This window comes from Scomber scombrus, chromosome 4 (assembly GCF_963691925.1).
Source record: "Scomber scombrus chromosome 4, fScoSco1.1, whole genome shotgun sequence".
NCBI lineage: Eukaryota > Metazoa > Chordata > Actinopteri > Scombriformes > Scombridae > Scomber > Scomber scombrus.
In genome coordinates this window covers 27,401,023-27,421,229 of record NC_084973.1, presented here as the reverse complement: position 1 = coordinate 27,421,229, position 20,207 = coordinate 27,401,023, and the positions used below count along the sequence as shown (strand labels likewise).

General features: G+C 36.1%; 1 protein-coding gene across 1 annotated transcript in view; it reads left to right on the top strand.

The window, feature by feature from the left end:
• The window catches only part of LOC133979073 (uncharacterized), an 81,012-nt gene extending 62,133 nt beyond the window's left edge, over positions 1-18,879 (top strand). The window contains exons 14-19 of the mRNA XM_062417507.1: positions 8,688-8,750; positions 14,683-14,745; positions 14,832-14,873; positions 17,239-17,301; positions 17,537-17,665; positions 18,467-18,879. Of these exons, the coding sequence (XP_062273491.1) occupies positions 8,688-8,750; positions 14,683-14,745; positions 14,832-14,873; positions 17,239-17,301; positions 17,537-17,665; positions 18,467-18,750 (644 nt within the window). The 3' untranslated portion in view covers positions 18,751-18,879. The remainder of the gene's footprint in view (positions 1-8,687; positions 8,751-14,682; positions 14,746-14,831; positions 14,874-17,238; positions 17,302-17,536; positions 17,666-18,466) is intronic.
• The last annotated feature ends 1,328 nt before the right edge of the window (positions 18,880-20,207 follow it).

Here is a 20,207-nt window from a genome sequence, read left to right as displayed (position 1 = left end):
TTGAATTAAGAACAAAAACAAATATAGACTGATTAATATATCAGTCGGGCTCTAATTGTTACATCCCATTATTCAAGTATAATGGGGTAACATTGTTCGGTTTCGGCTCCTCGACACTGCACCATCAATAGCAATACAATAAAAATAGAAACAGCAGTGAAATAGTACTAAAGAATAAAATACAGATATAAATGTATATTGTGTGTAAACTGCTGTATGTAAACCTCTGTATTAAAACATGTCTTTAATTAACTGTCAGTTTCAGGATTTATCTCTGATGTAGTCTCAGAGATCCCATCTGATAAGATTTAGTTATTCCATAATTGTCTATAATGAAGATTTATTGTTACAACCCATTATTCAACTATAATGGGTCAAATTGTTGGGTTTCAGCTCCTCAACACTGCAGCAACAACAGCAAAACAGTAAAACAGTACAATAGAAATAGCAGTAAAATAGTACTAAAAAATACAATAAATATATAAATAATGTATAGTAGGCGTAGATTCTGTGTGTATTCTGATAAATAATCTTCAAAGTTAAAAAAGATTCAGAGAAAATTAGGGGTTGATTATCTCTGTATTAAATAATGTGTTTCATGAAGTGTTTCATGTTTTAACTCTGAAGGAAATGTGGAAACGCAGAAGTGCATCTTTGTGATTAATTTTTTTTGTGTGTGACATGCTAACACACATGTTGTAGAGCCTCCCACATGCAGATTCACCAAAATCATATGATAATGAACTAGCCCAGGTTCAGCAGCATCAGTATAGTTTAAAAAAATCTGCAGCAAGACCAGACGCACTAAAGCAAAACGTGTAGCACTTACTCATCCATAAACAGTCCAATTATCTTTACAGGTCATCACAAATTAGTCCCAACATGCAGATTATATACCAGCACCAAAATGATCACAATGCAACTTTAATTCTTTCAAGTAAGTGCTGCAGTCAGACCAGAAACAGCTCACTTACCAGCTTCAGCACTTACTAATTCTCTGTGAGTCAACTAATTGTTTCAGTTGTAGTAGATTCCTCTATTAAAGCAGCTACTAGCCATGCACCTTGCAGTTCTGAGCAGTTTTTGGTGTTCACTGGTCTGTTCTTGTTAGTGTAGTGCTCGGTGATGTACTTCAGGCAATGGTGTCTTATATATATATATTTTTTTTTATAAGCCTCAAAAAATAAAAATGTAATGTTTTAATAGAGAGGGCTTTTCTCTAGACCTGATATTGCAGCAAGTACTTTGAATCTCTGGACTGCCCAGAAAAGTCTCACTAGAAATATAAGGCCATCTTCAGTCTCATGACATGTAAGAAATGTTTGGGTGCATATGCAAAAATGCCTTTCTTTTTCTTTCAGCGGTCTCCCAACTCTGAGTCTCGTTATGGCCTGGACCCAGAGCTCCTTCCCAGTGCTGTAAGTTCTTCTGTCTTCACACTTTGCATCTTTTCTTGGCTTCTAACTCCAAATACATCATATGTTCATATATATATACTATAAATATTTCCTGAATTCAAACTCCTTACTGGTAATTATTCCAGTTTATATTGAGTAGCAACCTTTAAAAGTTAATAAATTACACCCTGCAGCTTTCTGAAAGACAGATTTACAATTTTTCAAGTCTGACAATAGTCAGGAGTCCAAATGAACAATAAGTGTGTTTTTCTTGCTGTAATAATTCCTCCTGTTCATACTGACCACTAGAAGATCCTTTCATAATGGACCTGCAATGAAAGTGATGGAGGCCAAAATCCTAACTCCTTTTTCAGATTTAAAAGGATATCAGAATCTAATATGAAGCTTCAGTCGTCCAAATGAGTCAAATATATTTCAGCAATACAGTTTTTTAAGTGCCAAAGTCTCTCTTTTTGCTACTGTACTTCCACTGCAGCTCAACAGGGAAACACAAAGCGGACATTTGATGCTAAAAAGACTGTAAATGTGAGAGATATCCTCAGACTGCTGAAACCTCATTCAAGCTTCAAATAAACTTTTAAATGAATTTTGTTTTAACAAAATGACTGTTTGGACACACTGTGGATTTTTTCCCCCATCACAAAACACATATGAACAGGATCTTTAAATAGCCAGTATGAACAGGAGGAATGATTACAGCAGGGAAAACTTTTATCAGTGTTTGTTTGGGCTAACCTGAGCCACCAGATGGTTTGTTACACAGAAACATCTGATAGATCATCCTTGGAAACTGGAAAGGAGCAGGCACTTAAAATTACTTTGGCAGGTGATTGGATGAACCATCTGTCCATCACTTCTATCACTGTCTTACCTTGTGAGGCAGCTGGATTCATGACACTGATTGTACAACTTGAAACCTGATGATATAGATTCTCATGTGATGTTGTGATCTTGCGACCTCACATGCCCTCATTTAAATTCACTACAGCTTTTGATTGACATGGTTTCAGCTCTCTCTCTCCCTCTCTCACTCTCTCTCTTTCTTTCTCTCTCTCTCTCTCTCTCTCTCTCTCTCTCTCTCTCTCTCCCTCTCTCTCTCTTTCTCTCTCTCTCTCCCTCTCTCCTCTCTCTCTCTCTCCCTCTCTCTCTCTTTCTCAGATGGATGACAGGACCCTTTTTTTAATTTAAGAACTGTGAAAACACTCTATACACATTTCTTTTTTGCTTGACTTTTCCTAATCAGCCCTGCTCTTTCAGGCCCGCACATGCTGATCATCACAGAGAAGGAAGACCTGCAACTTCCTGTGAGGGAGGGGCTTCTGGTGTCCGTTGACAGGTAACAGATGTGTTGGCTGACAGATGTGACGGACATGACTCTGTATTTTGAACTGAAGTAATAAAAACTGAATATTGTACACATAGCTCATCTAGCATGTTATACCACACTCATATCATAGTTGTATTACTATTATATGAGTGTGGTACAACATGTTAGAAACTTGTTTACTTTCATGCTGTGTTCTGGTGAGCTCAATTATTGCTTTTAGATTATAATTCAGAAGCTGAGCCCAGCAGCTGGAAGCAAACCAGTCCAGTGGTTTAAAGCTCATACCTCTTGAAACATCAGAATTTTGTGAAGTATTAAAATAAGGCATCACAAGTTTAAAATGTGCTGTGGTTTAACAGTAATTTGATCATTCGAGATCAGATTGTTTTTTCTATGTTTTTCTAATTTTGAATTTTAAAATAATCAAAGGCAAAAACAGTGATTTGGCAGCTGAAGGAAGGATCGATGTTTGTTCCAGCAAAGGTGAGAACTTGTTCAGCATATATGATACAGTTCAATTAAACTTACACTTGAAGTAAATACCTTTCATAGTCTTATTGGACTACTTTGTCAGTAGTCAGTTTTTGCCCACATGTAAAAGAGATCTTTCATAAACTCACTACCAGAATATTATTTTATTATTTTTTATATTTTCTTATTTCTTATATTATCTGTGCTCAGAAAGTAACAAATGCTGTCCCTCCTTATTTAATCTCTTTGGTGCCCGTTGATATCAAGAGATATCAACATTGAGTATTTTTGTAATCTGTCTGTTGTAATTTTTTGTAATTTTACAATTGTAGTCTGAGTTAAAACATTTGATGAAGACTTTCCTTTTTTTAAGGCCTTGAGTTCTCCTGGAAATCTTCCATACTGCCCCTCTGATAGAGATGGGACACACTCCTCCTCAGGGTTCTTTGGCTTCAACAAACCAAAGGTAACACACACACATACATGCACAGGATATACTGTATAATTAACAGTTAATGTTATATTAGTTATATTAAAAAAGGAAAATTATGGGGTTATTGTTAAGAACTTCTCAGCATGTATTTCACACGCTTGTTCGCACCGCTTGACTCCAGTCTGTACTACCTTGAGCTCTGATGCTAACTCCGCCCCTCATGTGGCTGATAGCATTGTGAACAATGAAGTTGAAGCGCACTCTGCTGGACAAACTGCGTAATGACACCATGTCTAAATCACCCAAAGCATCATTTTCTGCATTAAAGGTTTTGTTCTGTTCTGTTATGTTTTGGCGCATATCAGAAAACATATGCTGATACGGGTATATCTGTGAAAGGCTCATATTGGCCGATAATATCGACCGGGCACTAGTACACATTACATGATGCTTTCATTTGTCATGTTAAATAGTTTTTGTAAGTTGGTAGATATTAGTGCTGTGGCCTGTTACCAGAATATTAATTTGACACAAACCTCAAAGAGAAGCAGCGTATATCCCATTGACATAATCAAACCAAAGGTCCACTTGGTTCTGAGGAAACTAGACCCAACCTGGTACCTGATTCAGACCAGGTCCAAATTCTACTCAGTCTAATCGATTGCCGACTGTACAAGGTATCAACTGTAATTATTTGGTACGTTACGACACACAGTGGAGGATAAGTGTTTTGAGTGAGAGGAGAATGTAAACTGTGAAGTGAATTGATGTGAGGGATAACTTAATGGAAAAAGAGAACAAGTGGATAAAAACAACAGGAACATGACATGTACTGTTTTCTCCTGTTTTATGTGTATAGTTGACAAAGAAGAGAAAACAGTTCTGACAAGCTTATGTTAGGTAAATGAGTTGTCTGCAAGATCTATGCTGTTAAATGAATTTGGGACTTGGCATTGGATTTTGATTCAAAGACGTTACATTTATTATAAATTCATATAAAATAAAGGATAATCTGGTTTTGTAATACCTGTATGGTATGTGTTCATGTTGGTCATGATTTCAAGTCAGTTTTATTTATGTAGCTAAATGTCACAAGTCACATATTTCTACAAAAGTCTACAACATCTTAGACTTTTGAGTTAAATAAGGAGGAACCCCTTAAAAATCCTTTAAAATGATAATATAATTTAATACAGCTATATAATAAATGTCATTTGCATTCTTCTGAATGAGTAGTAGATAGGTCACTGTATGAAACAACAGCTTTAAATGGTGCTCTGTGTGATGCACTATTCATTTCTCTCAGTCTGTAATTAAAGAAAATCAAAACATTTTAATATACTAAAGATCTCAATTTGCTCTGACTTCAATTTCTTCTTACATTGTCTAAATTACTTGTCTTTTCCTCTGGAGCTGAAAACAAGTCTGTCCCTGATGCAGCTGCTCATCCTGACAATGAACCATCAAAAAAGAGGAGCATTACTCCACTGGTGAGGAAATGTGTTAAATTGTACATTGCATTAATGACATATATTGTTCCTACAGAGGTTATACAGTACCAGTCAAAAGTTTGGACACATCTTCCCATTCACTTGAATGATAGAGTGCGTCCAAACTTTTGAATGGTACTGTATTTGTATTGTAAGTTGATTAAAACAAAATCATCTGCCAAATGAATCTAATGTAATGTAGTGTTTCCACTAGAATAAAAGGGCTGTGGCATCTGACATCCACCTCAACATGATATCATTTTTAATTAATAAAAAAAGCTGCTTTCAGGCCAGCAATAAGTGAAATTGTTCAGTAGTTTTACATTTTAAGTGTAAGTGTTTTAGGTGATTAATTGCCACCCAATACCACTTTAAAATTGTTAAATAACAATACACCATAATTTAACACAATAATAATAACTTTTGCCCCCTTTTAAGCTGCAATCATTACCTCCAGATGACAGGAGTGGTGGGCAGTCTCAACACACAGCTACTCAGCTTTTTAAAATTACATATTTTCATTTGTAATTAAAAATAACGGTTCATATCTAAAATGCATGCATGAATGTAAGACATACTGTTTTTCTCCACTTTTAGTCTCCTCCATTAGTGGATGATTCATCTCAGTGTGAACAAACAGAGACCAATGATCAACAGCAAGTTCAGCTGTCAGCAGCAAAGTCAAAGTTAATAATGCATCAAATTATTAAAGCAGCTATAATCAATATATCTTTTATTACAACAATGTGTTACATCACAATTAGTAATGTCAGAGGTGTCACTTGTATTAAACTTGCAACCTGCAAAGAGCTCTGTGTCTGATTAAAGAGCCTACAGCTGATTGTTTAGCTTTACTGTTTTGGTTCACTCTCATGGTGTTTTCAACCACAGCAGACAAATATTTTCCAAGAAAAAGTTATGAAAAGCCACCTGCTAAGCACACAGTTGGCAACTAGCTGGTGAACATAGTGGAGCACTACGCAGCAATCGAGCCGGTTATTTCAGGTTTCCCACGTGTCCTGGAAAACCTGGAAAATGACCAATTATCCAGCCATGGAAAACACAAAAGTAAAATTGAACAATATTTTTATTGCTAATGTTGTTAGCATAAATAAATGGGAGTCATGGCAAAATTAGCATCACAGCTATCAATCAGTCAACTTTTCTTTATATAGCACCTTTCAAACAAATCAAATGCTTTACAGGGTTAGGGTTAGTTAAAATGTACTTGGTAACTAATTGGTAACTAATGCAAACTGAGCAATTAAAAGATAAAATAATGCATCACAACTAGTTTAGAAGCCAATCCTGGTCCAATATTTAACTTTCACAAATGTGATGTGGACACTTCAAGCCTGCAGTGCACAAAGACTGAGAATAGACTTTAAAACATTTTTTTGGACATCTTCTGTCCAGCAGTTAAACCTCTGAAATTAAATATATCCCACTTTATACCTCCTTAAAACTTAAGAAGATAGAGGGTTTTGTCTCCATTTTAAAATCAATTCTGAAGCAAACAGGTAGCCAGTGCACTTCTGAATGAACTGTAACTGAGATATATTCTTTTTTGGGAGACCAGAAAGCAGAGCATTACAGTTGTCCATTCTGCATTAAAAGTGTGCATTAGCATCTCTGTACTGGCATGAGAGAGAAAAGATCACTGCTATCAATGTTTTTTAAATGATAAAATGCAGTCTTGGTGACATTTCTAATGAGAGTCAAAGATAACTCCTATGTTTTCCACCCGTTGACGGGGGTTCAGTGCCAGTGCCTGCAGTTTCTCATTGAGTTTTTACCTCGGGGCTTCAGTACAAATGACCAAAATTTGAGATTTGTCCTGGTTGAGCTGTAGAAAAGTCTCAGCCATCCATAATTTAATATCTAAAATACAGTTAAAAAGGCCTTTTATTGGTTTATGAAGCTCTTAATGGTCTAACTCCTTCCTATTTATCAGATTTGCTTTTATCCTTTGAAAATCTACCTTTTTAATTTGGCTTTCAATTGTATCACCTTTGATGGTTTTCTGGTTTTCCCTCTGTGAATGTGTGTTTGAGGAATGTTTTTTGTTGTGCTGGATTTGTAATAAATGCTTTATGACACATAAAAATACACATCACATGGACCATGATCCAGACCCTTTACAACCTGAGTCTGGAAAACAAACAGATACATATTTATGAAAAATAAAAGACTGACATTGCTCTTATCATCTCTTTACACTACAAACTTTAATTTGGGCAGCTGACTGTTGATTTAAGAGCAACTTGAGAGATTGTGAACCTGTCCTTTAATGCTGTTATTTTGTAAGAAAGAGAATCATTCTAACTTGTTGTTTGCTTTAAGTTCAGTGTTCAAGGATCTTTGGTGTTATTTTTGCGTTCGTTATCAAAGACACCTGTTTAATTCTCATACAGCAGTTCAGTGACCTGTTTTACGTGTATATAAAGACAGGAACTGAAGGAGTGGTGTCAGACTGCATCTTGCTGTCTAAAGAGGTGATATTTCACAATGAGGCGTGCCGCAGCTTTTCTGGTGTTGCTGCTCTGTCTGTACTGGACGAGGGCTCAGGGTGAGAGTGGAGGGTTGACAGGGAATGATATCACTCAGACGGAGGTTCAGTCTGAGATCCTGGGTGTCATAGCAACCAGTGATCAGACCAACATCACCCCTGACATCTGGACTGAGCTGAAGGAGCTGAGAGACATGGCCATCGAACACAGTGTGGAGCTGAGCAACAGCAAGAGCAAGATGGAGAAGCTGGAGCAGGAGAATACAGGTTCATTCACATAGTGATCAACAAATTCATGTAATGTTCACATAGACATTACTTTTAGGAGTAATTGACTGCTTTTATTCCAGCCATACAGGCCAGACTGACAGCCAGTGAAAGCAACAATGCAGGTAGATATTTATATTTTATTAAATTATATATAATGAATTCATGTTTGTGATGTTTTCCTCTCAAATTCAAGAATTAAATGTAACAATTTATTTAAGATGTTTACTGAGATTAATATCTAAGATTCAAAATAAATGTTTTTAAATGTGTTCACAGTGTTGGAGTTCAGAATGACCGCCACTGAAGATGTGGTCAAAGATCTCCAAAGAGAGAACACAGGTAAGCTACAACAATCAAAAAAATGTAAATACTTTTTAATTGTATTCTAGCAATAAGAATACATTTCTTTGATATTAAAGTGTGGTTCAGGATGAAATTTTGCCAGTTTTAATCCCCAATATAATTGAAGAGAAGTCAAAAGATATTTAATTATTCAGCAGAGTCGAGTTCAATATGATATATTTAATCTGATTGTTGGTCAATTTTTTGTGAATCCAAGGAATTTCAAAAAATTGGATTTTAAATCTGACTGTTGATCAATTATTAATCTGATTATTATTTTTTCCTTCTATTGCAGTTCTTCAATCCAGAGTAACAGCATTTGAAGATAAGAGCACAGGTCAGCCTCCATAGTGATCATGTTAACAATTTGAAACCTGCTGACCATAAACATACTTTACAATAATATTAATGTTAAATGTGTTGACAGTGTTGGAGGCCAGAATGAACACCAGTGAAAACGAGGTGGAGGAGCTGAAGATAGAGAACACAGGTAAGCTACAACAATAAATTAAAATGCAAAAACTTTTCTTTTTTACTGTATTCTAGCAAAGAGAATACATTTATTTTATATTAAGGTGTGATTCATGATGAACTTTTGCCAGTTTTAATTCCCAAAGTGACTGAAGAGAAGCCAAAAGATATTTAACTATTTAGCAGAGACAAGTTCAATATTAGATTTGTTCAAACTTTTTTTTTTCCCTTTTATCAAGTGCAGTCATCAAATAAAGTATTTATACAGTACAATAAGAGATACAATAAAATAAAATAAAAAATGTCATCGGTATAAGTGTCTTCAGGCGGTTACTAGTCCATGGATCTCTTGACCTTACCCATCAAGGGCAAAACTTAATAACACAGAATATGTAGGTTAAATGAGGATGTTTCATCATCACAATATTGTATTATGTGCAGTATTACATTGAGATATACATTACAACAGAAGAATAAGATTAAAACTGACCAGTCAAAATCTAACCAGCGAGGAGGAGGAGGAGGAGGAGGAGGAGGAGGAGGAGGAGGAGAAATAAAAGGGGAAGAGGGGGGGCAGGCAAACTAGTGTATAATCAGGTTGAAATGTAGGGCAATGGGAGTCCATTTGTTAATGAAGGCATCTGATTTCATCTGTAATGCCACTGTCATATAATCCATGTGGTAAACATCTTGAATTCTTTCCATTGTGTTATTGTGGGAGGGTGTGGCTTAAGTCAGGAGGCTGTAATTACTTTATTTACTATCAAGAGGACAACTCTTAACAGATATGTTTGGTTATTCTCTTCAAGATTATCTGATATCTTATCTGATCTGACAGTGTTGGAGGCCAGAATAAAAGCCAGTGAAAACGAGGTGGAGGAGCTGAAGAGACAGAATGCAGGTAAACTGTTTATATCATTATTAAAGAATAACTTCATCCAGTAATCAGCCTGCTTGTACTGCCGTCTCACAGAAGCTCCATGCTCCGTTCAAAAAGTCCAAATGCAACAGGATCAGAGTAACATCAGTTTCTATGAATACTATTCACCAAAAGAGACACAATACAATTTGTTCATCAACTGTTTATAAGTGGAGCTATTTTTTTCCTCTATGTGAATCTTCTCACATTCACACAGACCGACCAAAGGTGGCGTTCTCACTTGGTCTCACTGATGATAGACTTATCGGACCCTTCAATACTGACATCACACTTAAGTTCAGTAAAGTCTTCATCAACTTTGGTCAGGCCTACAGTCCAACTACAGGTACTCATCTCTTTCTGCTACACACACAAATTAACTATTATAATGTAATGAACTCATTATAATTTGTTTGTTAGATGTTTTTAATATGTTTTAATTGTTGCAGCTTTCATCTTCTGTAATTGCTTTTTTTCTCCACTATGGCTCCAGCTGCACACTTGGTTGTTTGAGGAGGAGACATTTCTCTTTGAATTGGCTCTTTTGACATTTCACCCATTTTACCTTTTACAGTGCATCATAACACTTTTAATGGAGTTTCTCTGTGTCCTCTCAGAGGGCTTGAGCCAGGTCGATGGTAGTTTGCCAACATTGAGTCGTGTGTGATTTTGTGTCATGTAATTACATTTAATTTGGTGACTGATAAGGTTCTCATGATGAAGTGAGTTTCTCGTTTATGCAGTTTTGTGAAACCTTTTCAAAACCTTTGCACAGACTAGGGCTGGAACGGTTCATGAAAAAAATCCATTCCGTTCGGAACGCTTGTCACGGTTCGGGTCATATGTGTATTGTTCGGTTTGTTCGGTTCATGACACGCACAACGTGCCAGTAACCCAGTGAAGTTTTGTTTTTTGTTTTTTCATTTGGCACGACGCGGAGGCTTTACATTATTATACGTGGGACCTATGGAGGATGGAGGCTTGGTGCCAATCTTTTCAACAGTACAAACACCAGCATCTACTGACCTGAGAGAGCCTCACCATCTCCAGATGCAGGTTGATAAAAGCAAAGCAGCCAAACTAAAATAACACGAATGGTATGATACACAAACATGTGTGGACCCAAAATATCTCTACAAAATAAATATCTATAGCCTTTTATTATTAGCATGGCGGTTGATCGGTTACTAATAAATGATCCCTAAGGAAATTATTATTATCAATTATTATTACTATTATTATTATTAATATCATTATTATTATTATTATTATTATTATTACACGTGCCACAGGCGGATTTGAGCAGCATCAATAAAACAGTTTCCTTCTGTGTTTTTTCTCTTTTATCCTGCAATGTGCTTAATAGGCTATATAATGTAGCCTGGGATAAGTTACACATTTTATTTTAGAGTTGGCTTGTTGTATATTAGCATTGTGAGGCAAATTGATCCATTTGAACAGGAGACGTGCAGTGGCTGTAAATAAATCAATGCACACATTAAAAAAAAATAATGACGAAGAAAAATGAAGTAGCACGGGACATTTCTAGTAACTTCATCAAACTAATGTATTATGGAGCATGCATGCATGATGGTCTTCATGTGACAGCTCTATATATTGTTATAATCTTTTCCTTCGTCAGTTGGGGTCAGGTGGGAATCCCTCCTGATGTCGTTTTTCTCCGGGGGGAATCCCGGACCCCAGCCAGTGTAAAATAATGTTAATTCATCATTCTGAGGCACTAATTTAAAAGATTCCTTGATACATGACTGTCGGTTAGTGTTAAACTACTAAGGATTTTTTTATTAAACAGTATTGCACTCTTGCCTTGATGACGTCATCCAGGTTAAAAACATGAGAACTTAAGTGTAACCCCCCCCCCCCAAGAAAAGAACAAAATAAACCGAACCGAACCCAAAACAAAGATATGAACCGAACAGTTGATTTTGTAAACCGTTCCACCCGTAGCACAGACATTTACAGATAGTTTACACAAGAGAATTACATGTTCTGCAAAGGCTTTGACAGGCTTTTGGTCTGTTTTAAGGTGATCACTTATATCTCTCTGTTATATCACTTTCTATAAACATTATGGGATGCAAACTGACTCACTGAATGTGTAACTGAGAGCTCTCAACTTTTACAGACTATACAGTCGCTGGGTAATGTGATGTTAACAAAGCAAGAGCACTGAACAACAATTCCTTCAGATTAGACAAACCCACCTACAGCAGCCTGACCAAAGTATTGAGAAGCAACAGCCTACTGAACTTAGAGAAGAGGAAGTTCAACAGCAGGAAAAAGTCTCACTGATTTTCTCCTCTGATGCAGGCCACTTCACAGCCCCAGTCAGAGGAGTCTACTACTTGTCATTCACTACACTGGATAACCGGACTAACGTATGGAGTGATGTTTATCTCTATCACAATGACAACAGAGTGTTGAGGAATTATAATTACAATGATGAACATGGCTATACCATACTTTCTAATTCATTGGTTCTTCAGCTGGAAAAGGGGGAAGAGGTCTACATGGTTTTACCTGCCGGCTATACTTTATATGATGATAGCGATTATCATACTACCTTTAAGGGATTTCTGCTTTTTCCACTGTGACACGAACACATGAGAATTTCATTACCCCCAAATTTTTGGCATAGTCTACAAACAAGTCATACAGTATTCATATGTATATGAAAGGATGCACATTGTTGTTGTGTTGGCTTTACTGTGCAACAAACTACATGTGAAATAAAAGAATGACTATGAGGTAAAAGTACCGACTCTGACTTTAATTTGGGGATATTAAATCCTGAGTCTAGGAAAACCAACACATACACACAAAAATATCAGACACTGAAATCCCATTTATCAACTCATTAGTTCACAGTTTTCCATGTCTGTTTTAAAACAGCAGTCAGGTGCTTATATGAACACTGAAAGAGATTTTCCTCACTGAAATCATTCCTCCTGTTCATGCTGACTGATAAATATCGTCTTCAAATGAGCTTTTGATGAAAGTGATGAGGGACCAAAATCCACAGTGTGTTCACTAGGGTTGGGTACCTTTCACATTTAACTGATACCATTACCGCTACCCGATGTTCGGTATTGGTACTCAACTGTACTTCATTTCGGTACTTTACCCGTAATCTGTAACGCCTGAAGTATCAAACCAAAAAGTCCCAAAATCCTTACTTAAGTTTTGTTGCTATATATTTTGAACATTTTAAAAACAATATAAAAGTATGAAAATATGAACATATAGAGATAGACTATAATTATCAAACACAATTATACACAGTACAATGTGTAGTGAAATGTTAGTTTTACCTGTCCAGCATGACCCAGAACAGGCAGAACTGCATGCATAAGCCCCAAATAAAGTGTCACAGAGCAACAGCACATCACACTGTTGCATATGCCCAGGTTTGGCGTTCTGCTCAACAATGATGTGTCTGAAGGTATATTAGGCACTGCTTGATTTAATGTGAATCAATACTCTTTAGTACTGTCATAATTCGGTCGGTACCACTAACAGTACAGACCTCGGCACCCAACCCTACTGTTCACACAGTTATTTAGTTCAAAAGTGCATTTACAAGTTGATGTGAAGCTTATATGAGGCTTCAGCAGTCTGACGTAGTCATATCAAGTGCATATCTGACACATTTACAGTCTTTTAGTATCAAATTCCCTCTTTCTGTTTCCACGGATAGTGTTCCACTGTTGAACTCATTGGAAATATAGTAACAAAAGGAATGACTTTGTGAGTACAAAGACTTTAACACTGAAAGAAATTTACTTTATTTGAATAATTTGGATGGCTGAAGCTTTATATTAGCTTCAGATAAACTTTGAAATACGTTTTTGCACAGAAGGAGGACTGTGGATTTTGACCACAATCACTTGCAGTGTAAGTGCATTATGAAGGAATCTTCTAATGGTCGGTATGAACAGGAGGAATTAATATGATAAGAAAAACTATTTCAATGTTAATTTGGGCAACTGACTGTTGTTTTAAGAGTGACTTGAAAGATTGTGAACCTGTCCTTTAATGCTGTTATTGTGTAAGAAGGAGAATCATTCTAACTTGTTGTTTGCTTTAAGTTCAGTGTTCAAGGATCTTTGGTGCTATTTTTGCATTGGTTATCAAAGACACCTGTTTAATTCTCATACAGCAGTTCAGTGACCTGTTTTACGTGTATATAAAGACAGGAACTGAAGGAGTGGTGTCAGACTTCATCTTGCTGTCTAAAGAGGTGATATTTCACAATGAGGCGTGCTGCAGCTTTTCTGGTGTTGCTGCTCTGTCTGTACTGGACGAGGGCTCAGGGTGAGAGTGGAGGGGTGACAGGGAATGATATCACTCAGACGGCGGTTCAGTCTGAGATCCTGGGTGTCATAGCAACCAGTGATCAGACCAACATCACCCCTGACATCTGGGCTGAGCTGAAGGAGCTGAGAGACATGGCCATCAAACACAGTGTGGAGCTGAGCAACAGCAAGAGCAAGATGGAGAAGCTGGAGCAGGAGAATACAGGTTCATTCACATAGTGATCAACAAATTCATGTAATGTTCACATAGACATTACTTTTAGGAGTAATTTACTGCTTTTATTGTAGCCATACAGGCCAGACTGACAGCCAGTGAAAGCAAGAATGCAGGTAGATATTTATATTTTATAAAATAATATGTAATTTATTTATTTTATATATTTTATTTTTTTTTTTTACTGTCAAATTCAAGAGTTAAATGTAACAACTTCTTTAAGATCTAAGACTCAAAATAAAGCTTTTACTGAAAAACTTCAAATATATTCACAGTGTTGGAGACCAGAATGAACGCCAGTGAAAACGAGATGATGAAGCTCAAGATAGAGAATGCAGGTAAACCGCTTATATCATTATTAAGAACAGCAGTAAACTGGAAATTACACATCTACTGGTTCATCAGGAAGACATACAAATATTTGAAGTTCCAGTTAGGTAGATTATCTCCTTGAATATAAAAATGCTGAATGTGTTCACAGTTTTGAAGGCCAGATTTAAAACCAGTGAAAATGTGATGGAGGAGCTCAAGATAGAGAACACAGGTAAACTACAACAATCAATAAAATGTAAAAACCTCTGCCTGCTGATCAATTATTAATCTGATTATTAATTTTGCCTTCTATTGCAGATCTTCAATCCAGAGTAACATCATTTGAAGATAAGAGTACAGGTCAGTCTCCATAGTGATCATGTTAACAACTTGAAACCTGCTGATCATAAACATACTTCACAATAATATTAATGTTAAATGTGTTGACAGTGTTGGAGGCCAGAATGAGCGCCAGTGAAAACGAGGTGGAGGAGCTGAAGATAGAGAACACAGGTAAACTACAACAATAAATTAAAATGCAAAAACTTTTCTTTTTTACTGTATTCTAGCAAAGAGAATACATTTATTTTATATTAAGGTGTGATTCATGATGAACGTTTGCCAGTTTTAATTCCCAAAGTGACTGAAGAGAAGTCAAAAGATATTTATCTATTTAGCAGAGACAAGTTCAATATTAGATTTGTTCAAACTTTTTTTTTCTTCCCTTTTATCAAGTGCAGTCATCCAATAAATGTTTTATACAGTACAATAAGAGATACAATAAAATAAAATAGAAAATGTCATCGGTATAAGTGTCTTTAAGCGGTTACTAGTCCATGGATCTCTTGACCTTACCCATCAAGGGCAAAACTTAATAACACAGAATATGTAGGTTAAATGAGGATGTTTCATCATCACAATATTGTATTATGTGCAGTAATACATTGAGATATACATTACAACAGAAGAATAAGATTAAAACTGACCAGTCAAAATCTAACCAGCGAGGAGGAGGAGGAGGAGGAGGAGGAGGAGGAGGAGGAGGAGGAGGAGGAGGAGGAGGAGGAGGAGGAGAAGAAATAAAAGGGGAAGAGGGGGGGCAGGCCAACTAGTGTATCACATCAGGTTGAAATGTAGGGCAATGGGAGTCCATTTGTTAATGAAGGCATCTGATTTCATCTGTAATGCCACTGTCATATAATCCATGTGGTAAACATCTTGAATTCTTTCCCTCCATTGTGTTATTGTGGGAGGGTGTGGCTTAAGTCAGGAGGCTGTAATTACTTTATTTACTATCAAGAGGACAACTCTTAACAGATATGTTTGGTTATTCTCTTCAAGATCATCTGGTAATATCCCTCATATGAAGTATGACGGTTATAATGTTGATTTTATAAATAGGCATTTTTTCATTTCTTTTTGTACATTTTGCCAATATTCTGATAAATATATGCCTGTGGTCTCCCAGCAAGCCACATCCCCTCCAGCACTATTCTGAGGTATTGCTCCATGTTGATGTAACGTGGGGTTTTGAAGTATCTTATTTTAATCTTCCATTCAAACTCTTTGCAATTAGGGCTACTAGTTATCCTCTGTACCTGGCTACATGAAGTTTCCTAGTGTTCATCAGAAATGATGATATTCATCTCTAATTCCCATTTTCTTTTAATATCCAGATTATTATTGTTTAACTTCTCCCACAATATCTTCTATATATGTGATATGAGCTTTGTTTTAACCGTTCCCTCAATCGATAAAATAATAATAATAGAAAATAAAATAAAAAAGTTCTATATTAGATGAAGGTTGTGTAAGTAGTGTCTTATTTGTGAGTATCTGAAAAAGTCTTGGTTTGGTGAGTCATATTTGTTTTGGAGCTGTTCAAAAGATTTCAGAACATCTCCCTCAAACAACTGATCTAAAACTATTAAACCATGGACTTCCCATCTTTTAAAACCTGTATCAAGTCTAGCTGGAAGTAAATCTATGTTATTTGCTTCCCTTATAGCTCTGGATAATGACAGTGTTTTTACCCATACTTTGTAATCTTCTATTTCCCTCAGTGATCCTTATTGAAACATGGGATTGAGTCCAATGGCTTATCTGAGCAGTCACTCTGCTCCATTCTGACCCATATAGTATCAGTGTCTTGGGATATCCAGGCAACCATTGACCTACGTTGAGCTGCCCAGTAGTTCTCTTTCAGACTGGACAAATCCAGACCTCCCCTGTCTTTTGAGAATGGTAGCCTTTTAAATTTAAGTCTGGGTGGTTTACTTTGCCATATACATTTTGGCAGCCACTTATTGATTGTAGTGACAGTGGAAACAGGAATAGGTATATATATAGGTAATGACTGAAAAAGAAATAGTAATCTTGGCAGTATGTTCATTCTTATTGCTGCTATTTGCCCTATTAGAGACAGTGGGAGAATTTCACATTTTGTAAGATCTGCTTTTACTTGGCCCATCAATTTCCCAAAGTTGACTTTGAATAGTTTTGAAATACCTTTTGTTTTTGTGAATCTGAAAATATTATATTTTAAATCGGCTGTAGATCAATTCATAATTATTAATTTTGCCTTCTATTTCAGATCTCCAATCCAGAAAAACAACATTTGAAGATAAGAGCACAGGTCAGCCTCCATAGTGATCATGTTAACAATTTGAAACCTGCTAATCATAAACATACTTCACAATAATATTAATGTTAAATGTGTTGACAGTGTTGGAGGCCAGAATGAACACCAGTGAAAACGAGGTGGAGGAGCTGAAGAGACAGAATGCAGGTAAACTGTTTATATCATTATTACAGAGTAACTTCATCCAGTAATCAGCCTGCTTGTACTGCCGTATCACAGAAGCTCCATGCTCCGTTCAAAAAGTCCAAATGCAACATGATCAGAGTAACATCAGTTTCTATGAATACTATTCACCAAAAGAGACACAATACAATTTGTTCATCAACTGTTTATAAGTGGAGCTATTTTTTTCCTCTATGTGAATCTTCTCACATTCACACAGACCGACCAAAGGTGGCGTTCTCACTTGGTCTCACTGATAATCGACAAGTTGGACCCTTCAATACTGACACAACACTTAAGTTCAGTAAAGTCTTCACCAACTTTGGTCAGGCCTACAGTCCAACTACAGGTACTCATCTCTTTCTGCTACACACACACATGAACTATTATAATGTAATGAACTCATTATAATTCGTTTATTAAATGTTTTTAATGTGTATTAATTATTAGAGCTTTCACTCCATCTTTTATAATTGCTTTTTTTCTCCACTATGGCTCCAGCTGCACACTTGGTTGTTTGAGGAGGAGAAATTTCTCTTTGAATTGGCTCTTTTGAGATATCTCACCCATTCAACCTTTTACAGTGCATCATAACACTTTTAATGGAGTTTCTCTGTGTCCTCTCAGAGGGCTTGAGCCAGGTCGTTGGTACTTTGCTAATATTGAGTCATGTGTGTGATTTTGTGTTATGTAATTACATTTCATTTGGTGACTGATGAGGTTTTCGTGATGAAGTGAGTTTCTCGTTAATGCAGTTTTGTGAAACCTTTTCAAAACCTTTGCACAGACATTTACAGATAGTTTACAAAACACAAGAGAATGAAATGTTCTGCAAAGGCTTTGACAGGATTTTGGTCTGTTTTAAGGTGATCACTTATATCTCTCTGTTATATCGCTTTCTATTAACATTATGGGATGCAAACTGACTCACTGAATGTGTAACTGAGAGCTTTCAACTTTTACAGACTATACAGTCGCTGGGTAATGTGATGTTAACAAAGCAAGAGCACTGAACAACAATTCCTTCAGATTAGACAAACCCACCTACAGCAGCCTGACCAAAGTATTGAGAAGCAACAGCCTACTGAACTTAGAGAAGAGGAAGTTCAACAGCAGGAAAAAGTCTCACTGATTTTCTCCTCTGATGCAGGCCACTTCACAGCCCCAGTCAGAGGAGTCTACTACTTGTCATTCACTACAGTGGATGTCCGGACTAAAGTATGGAGTCGTATTTATCTCTATCACAATGACAAGAGAGTGTTGTTTAATGATAATTTCAATGATGAACATGGCTATACCAGATTTTCTAATTCACTGGTTCTTCAGCTGGAAAAGGGGGATGTGGTGTTCATGGTTTTACCTGCCAACTATAGTGTATTCGATGATACCAATGATCATACTAACTTTAATGGATTTCTGCTTTTTCCACTGTGAGACGAAAACATGACAATTTCTTTAACCCAAATTTTTTGGCATTGTCTACAAACAAGTCATACAGTATTCATATGTATATGAAAGGATGCACATTGTTGCTGTGTTGGCTTTGCTCTGCAACAAACTACATTTGAAATAAAAGATTGACAATGAGGTAAAAGAGCTGACTCTGACTTTAATTTGGGGATATTTAATAGTCATTTTTATACTCTAATTGGTCTAACTTCTAGTCAATTAAATCATTTGGTATTCATTTATTGTTACTAGGGCCCTACCAATACTGGATTTTGGGGCTGATGCCGAAACAGATATAAAGGAGCAAAAATAAAATCTGATATCAATATATTGGCTGATAATGTTATGCACAGAATTTATAATTATCATTTTTCTCTTTTTTTGCAATGATCCCTCAAAAGTGATTATCGAACACTTGTGAAGATACAAGTTATGTAATGGAGGCAGGACACTTCACAGTTTAACAATAAACTTTATTAAATTCCAAGTGGTGATTAATGTTTCATGTCATTTTATACAATAATTATAATTAGTTGTGATTTTTTTAAGCAAAAACAAACCGCACAGAACAAAAATAAATATTTATATATTAAACTTGAATTAAGAACGTCTAATAAAATGCTGCCTATCAAACTTTAAACAATAAAACAAATATTGGCACATATCAGACAACATATTCAACGATACCTATGTATGTTTGATAGGTCAGTATCAGCCAATAATATGGTTGACCGATATATCAGTCAGGCTCTTATTGTTACATCCCATTATTCAAGTTTAAGGGGGTAACAATATTGGGTTTCAGCTCCTCAACACTGCAGCATCAATTGCAATACAATAACAATAGAAATAGCACTAAAATAGTACTAAAAATACAATAAATATATTATATATCTGATTGAATACTGGCGTATACAAGTCTGGCTTTAGTCTTCTGTTAGAGAAACTGCAGCTATCCAGGAGTTCAGTCAACAATCTTTAATAATGTCCCACAGGGTTAAAGATAGATGGGTACATCGTAGTTTATCCAGTATGAATAAACAGCCAAGAATGACTTCTTGACGTTGTTGTTATCTGAAGGACATTAAAAAACTACAGAAAATATAGAATTGGTTGAATAAACAAATAAATAATGACAGTAGCACTGCTGCTGTAAACAGTCACGGTAGTACAAGCAATGCTCCAAATGTCCACCAGAGGTCTCTCGTCTGCAACTAAAGATCGACAGCACATACAGCCATCAATGAAAATATGAAAACTATGACCAAATAGTAAGGTTAACACTATTAGCTAGTCATATCAAATAATTTACGATAGATCTATTCAACATTATATCAAAATAAAGAACAAATGTGTGCTGTCAAGCTAACAACAGAGCATTTCAACTACTGCAAATAATATAATAATGAACCGTAAGCTATTCCTTACCAGCATGTATTAAT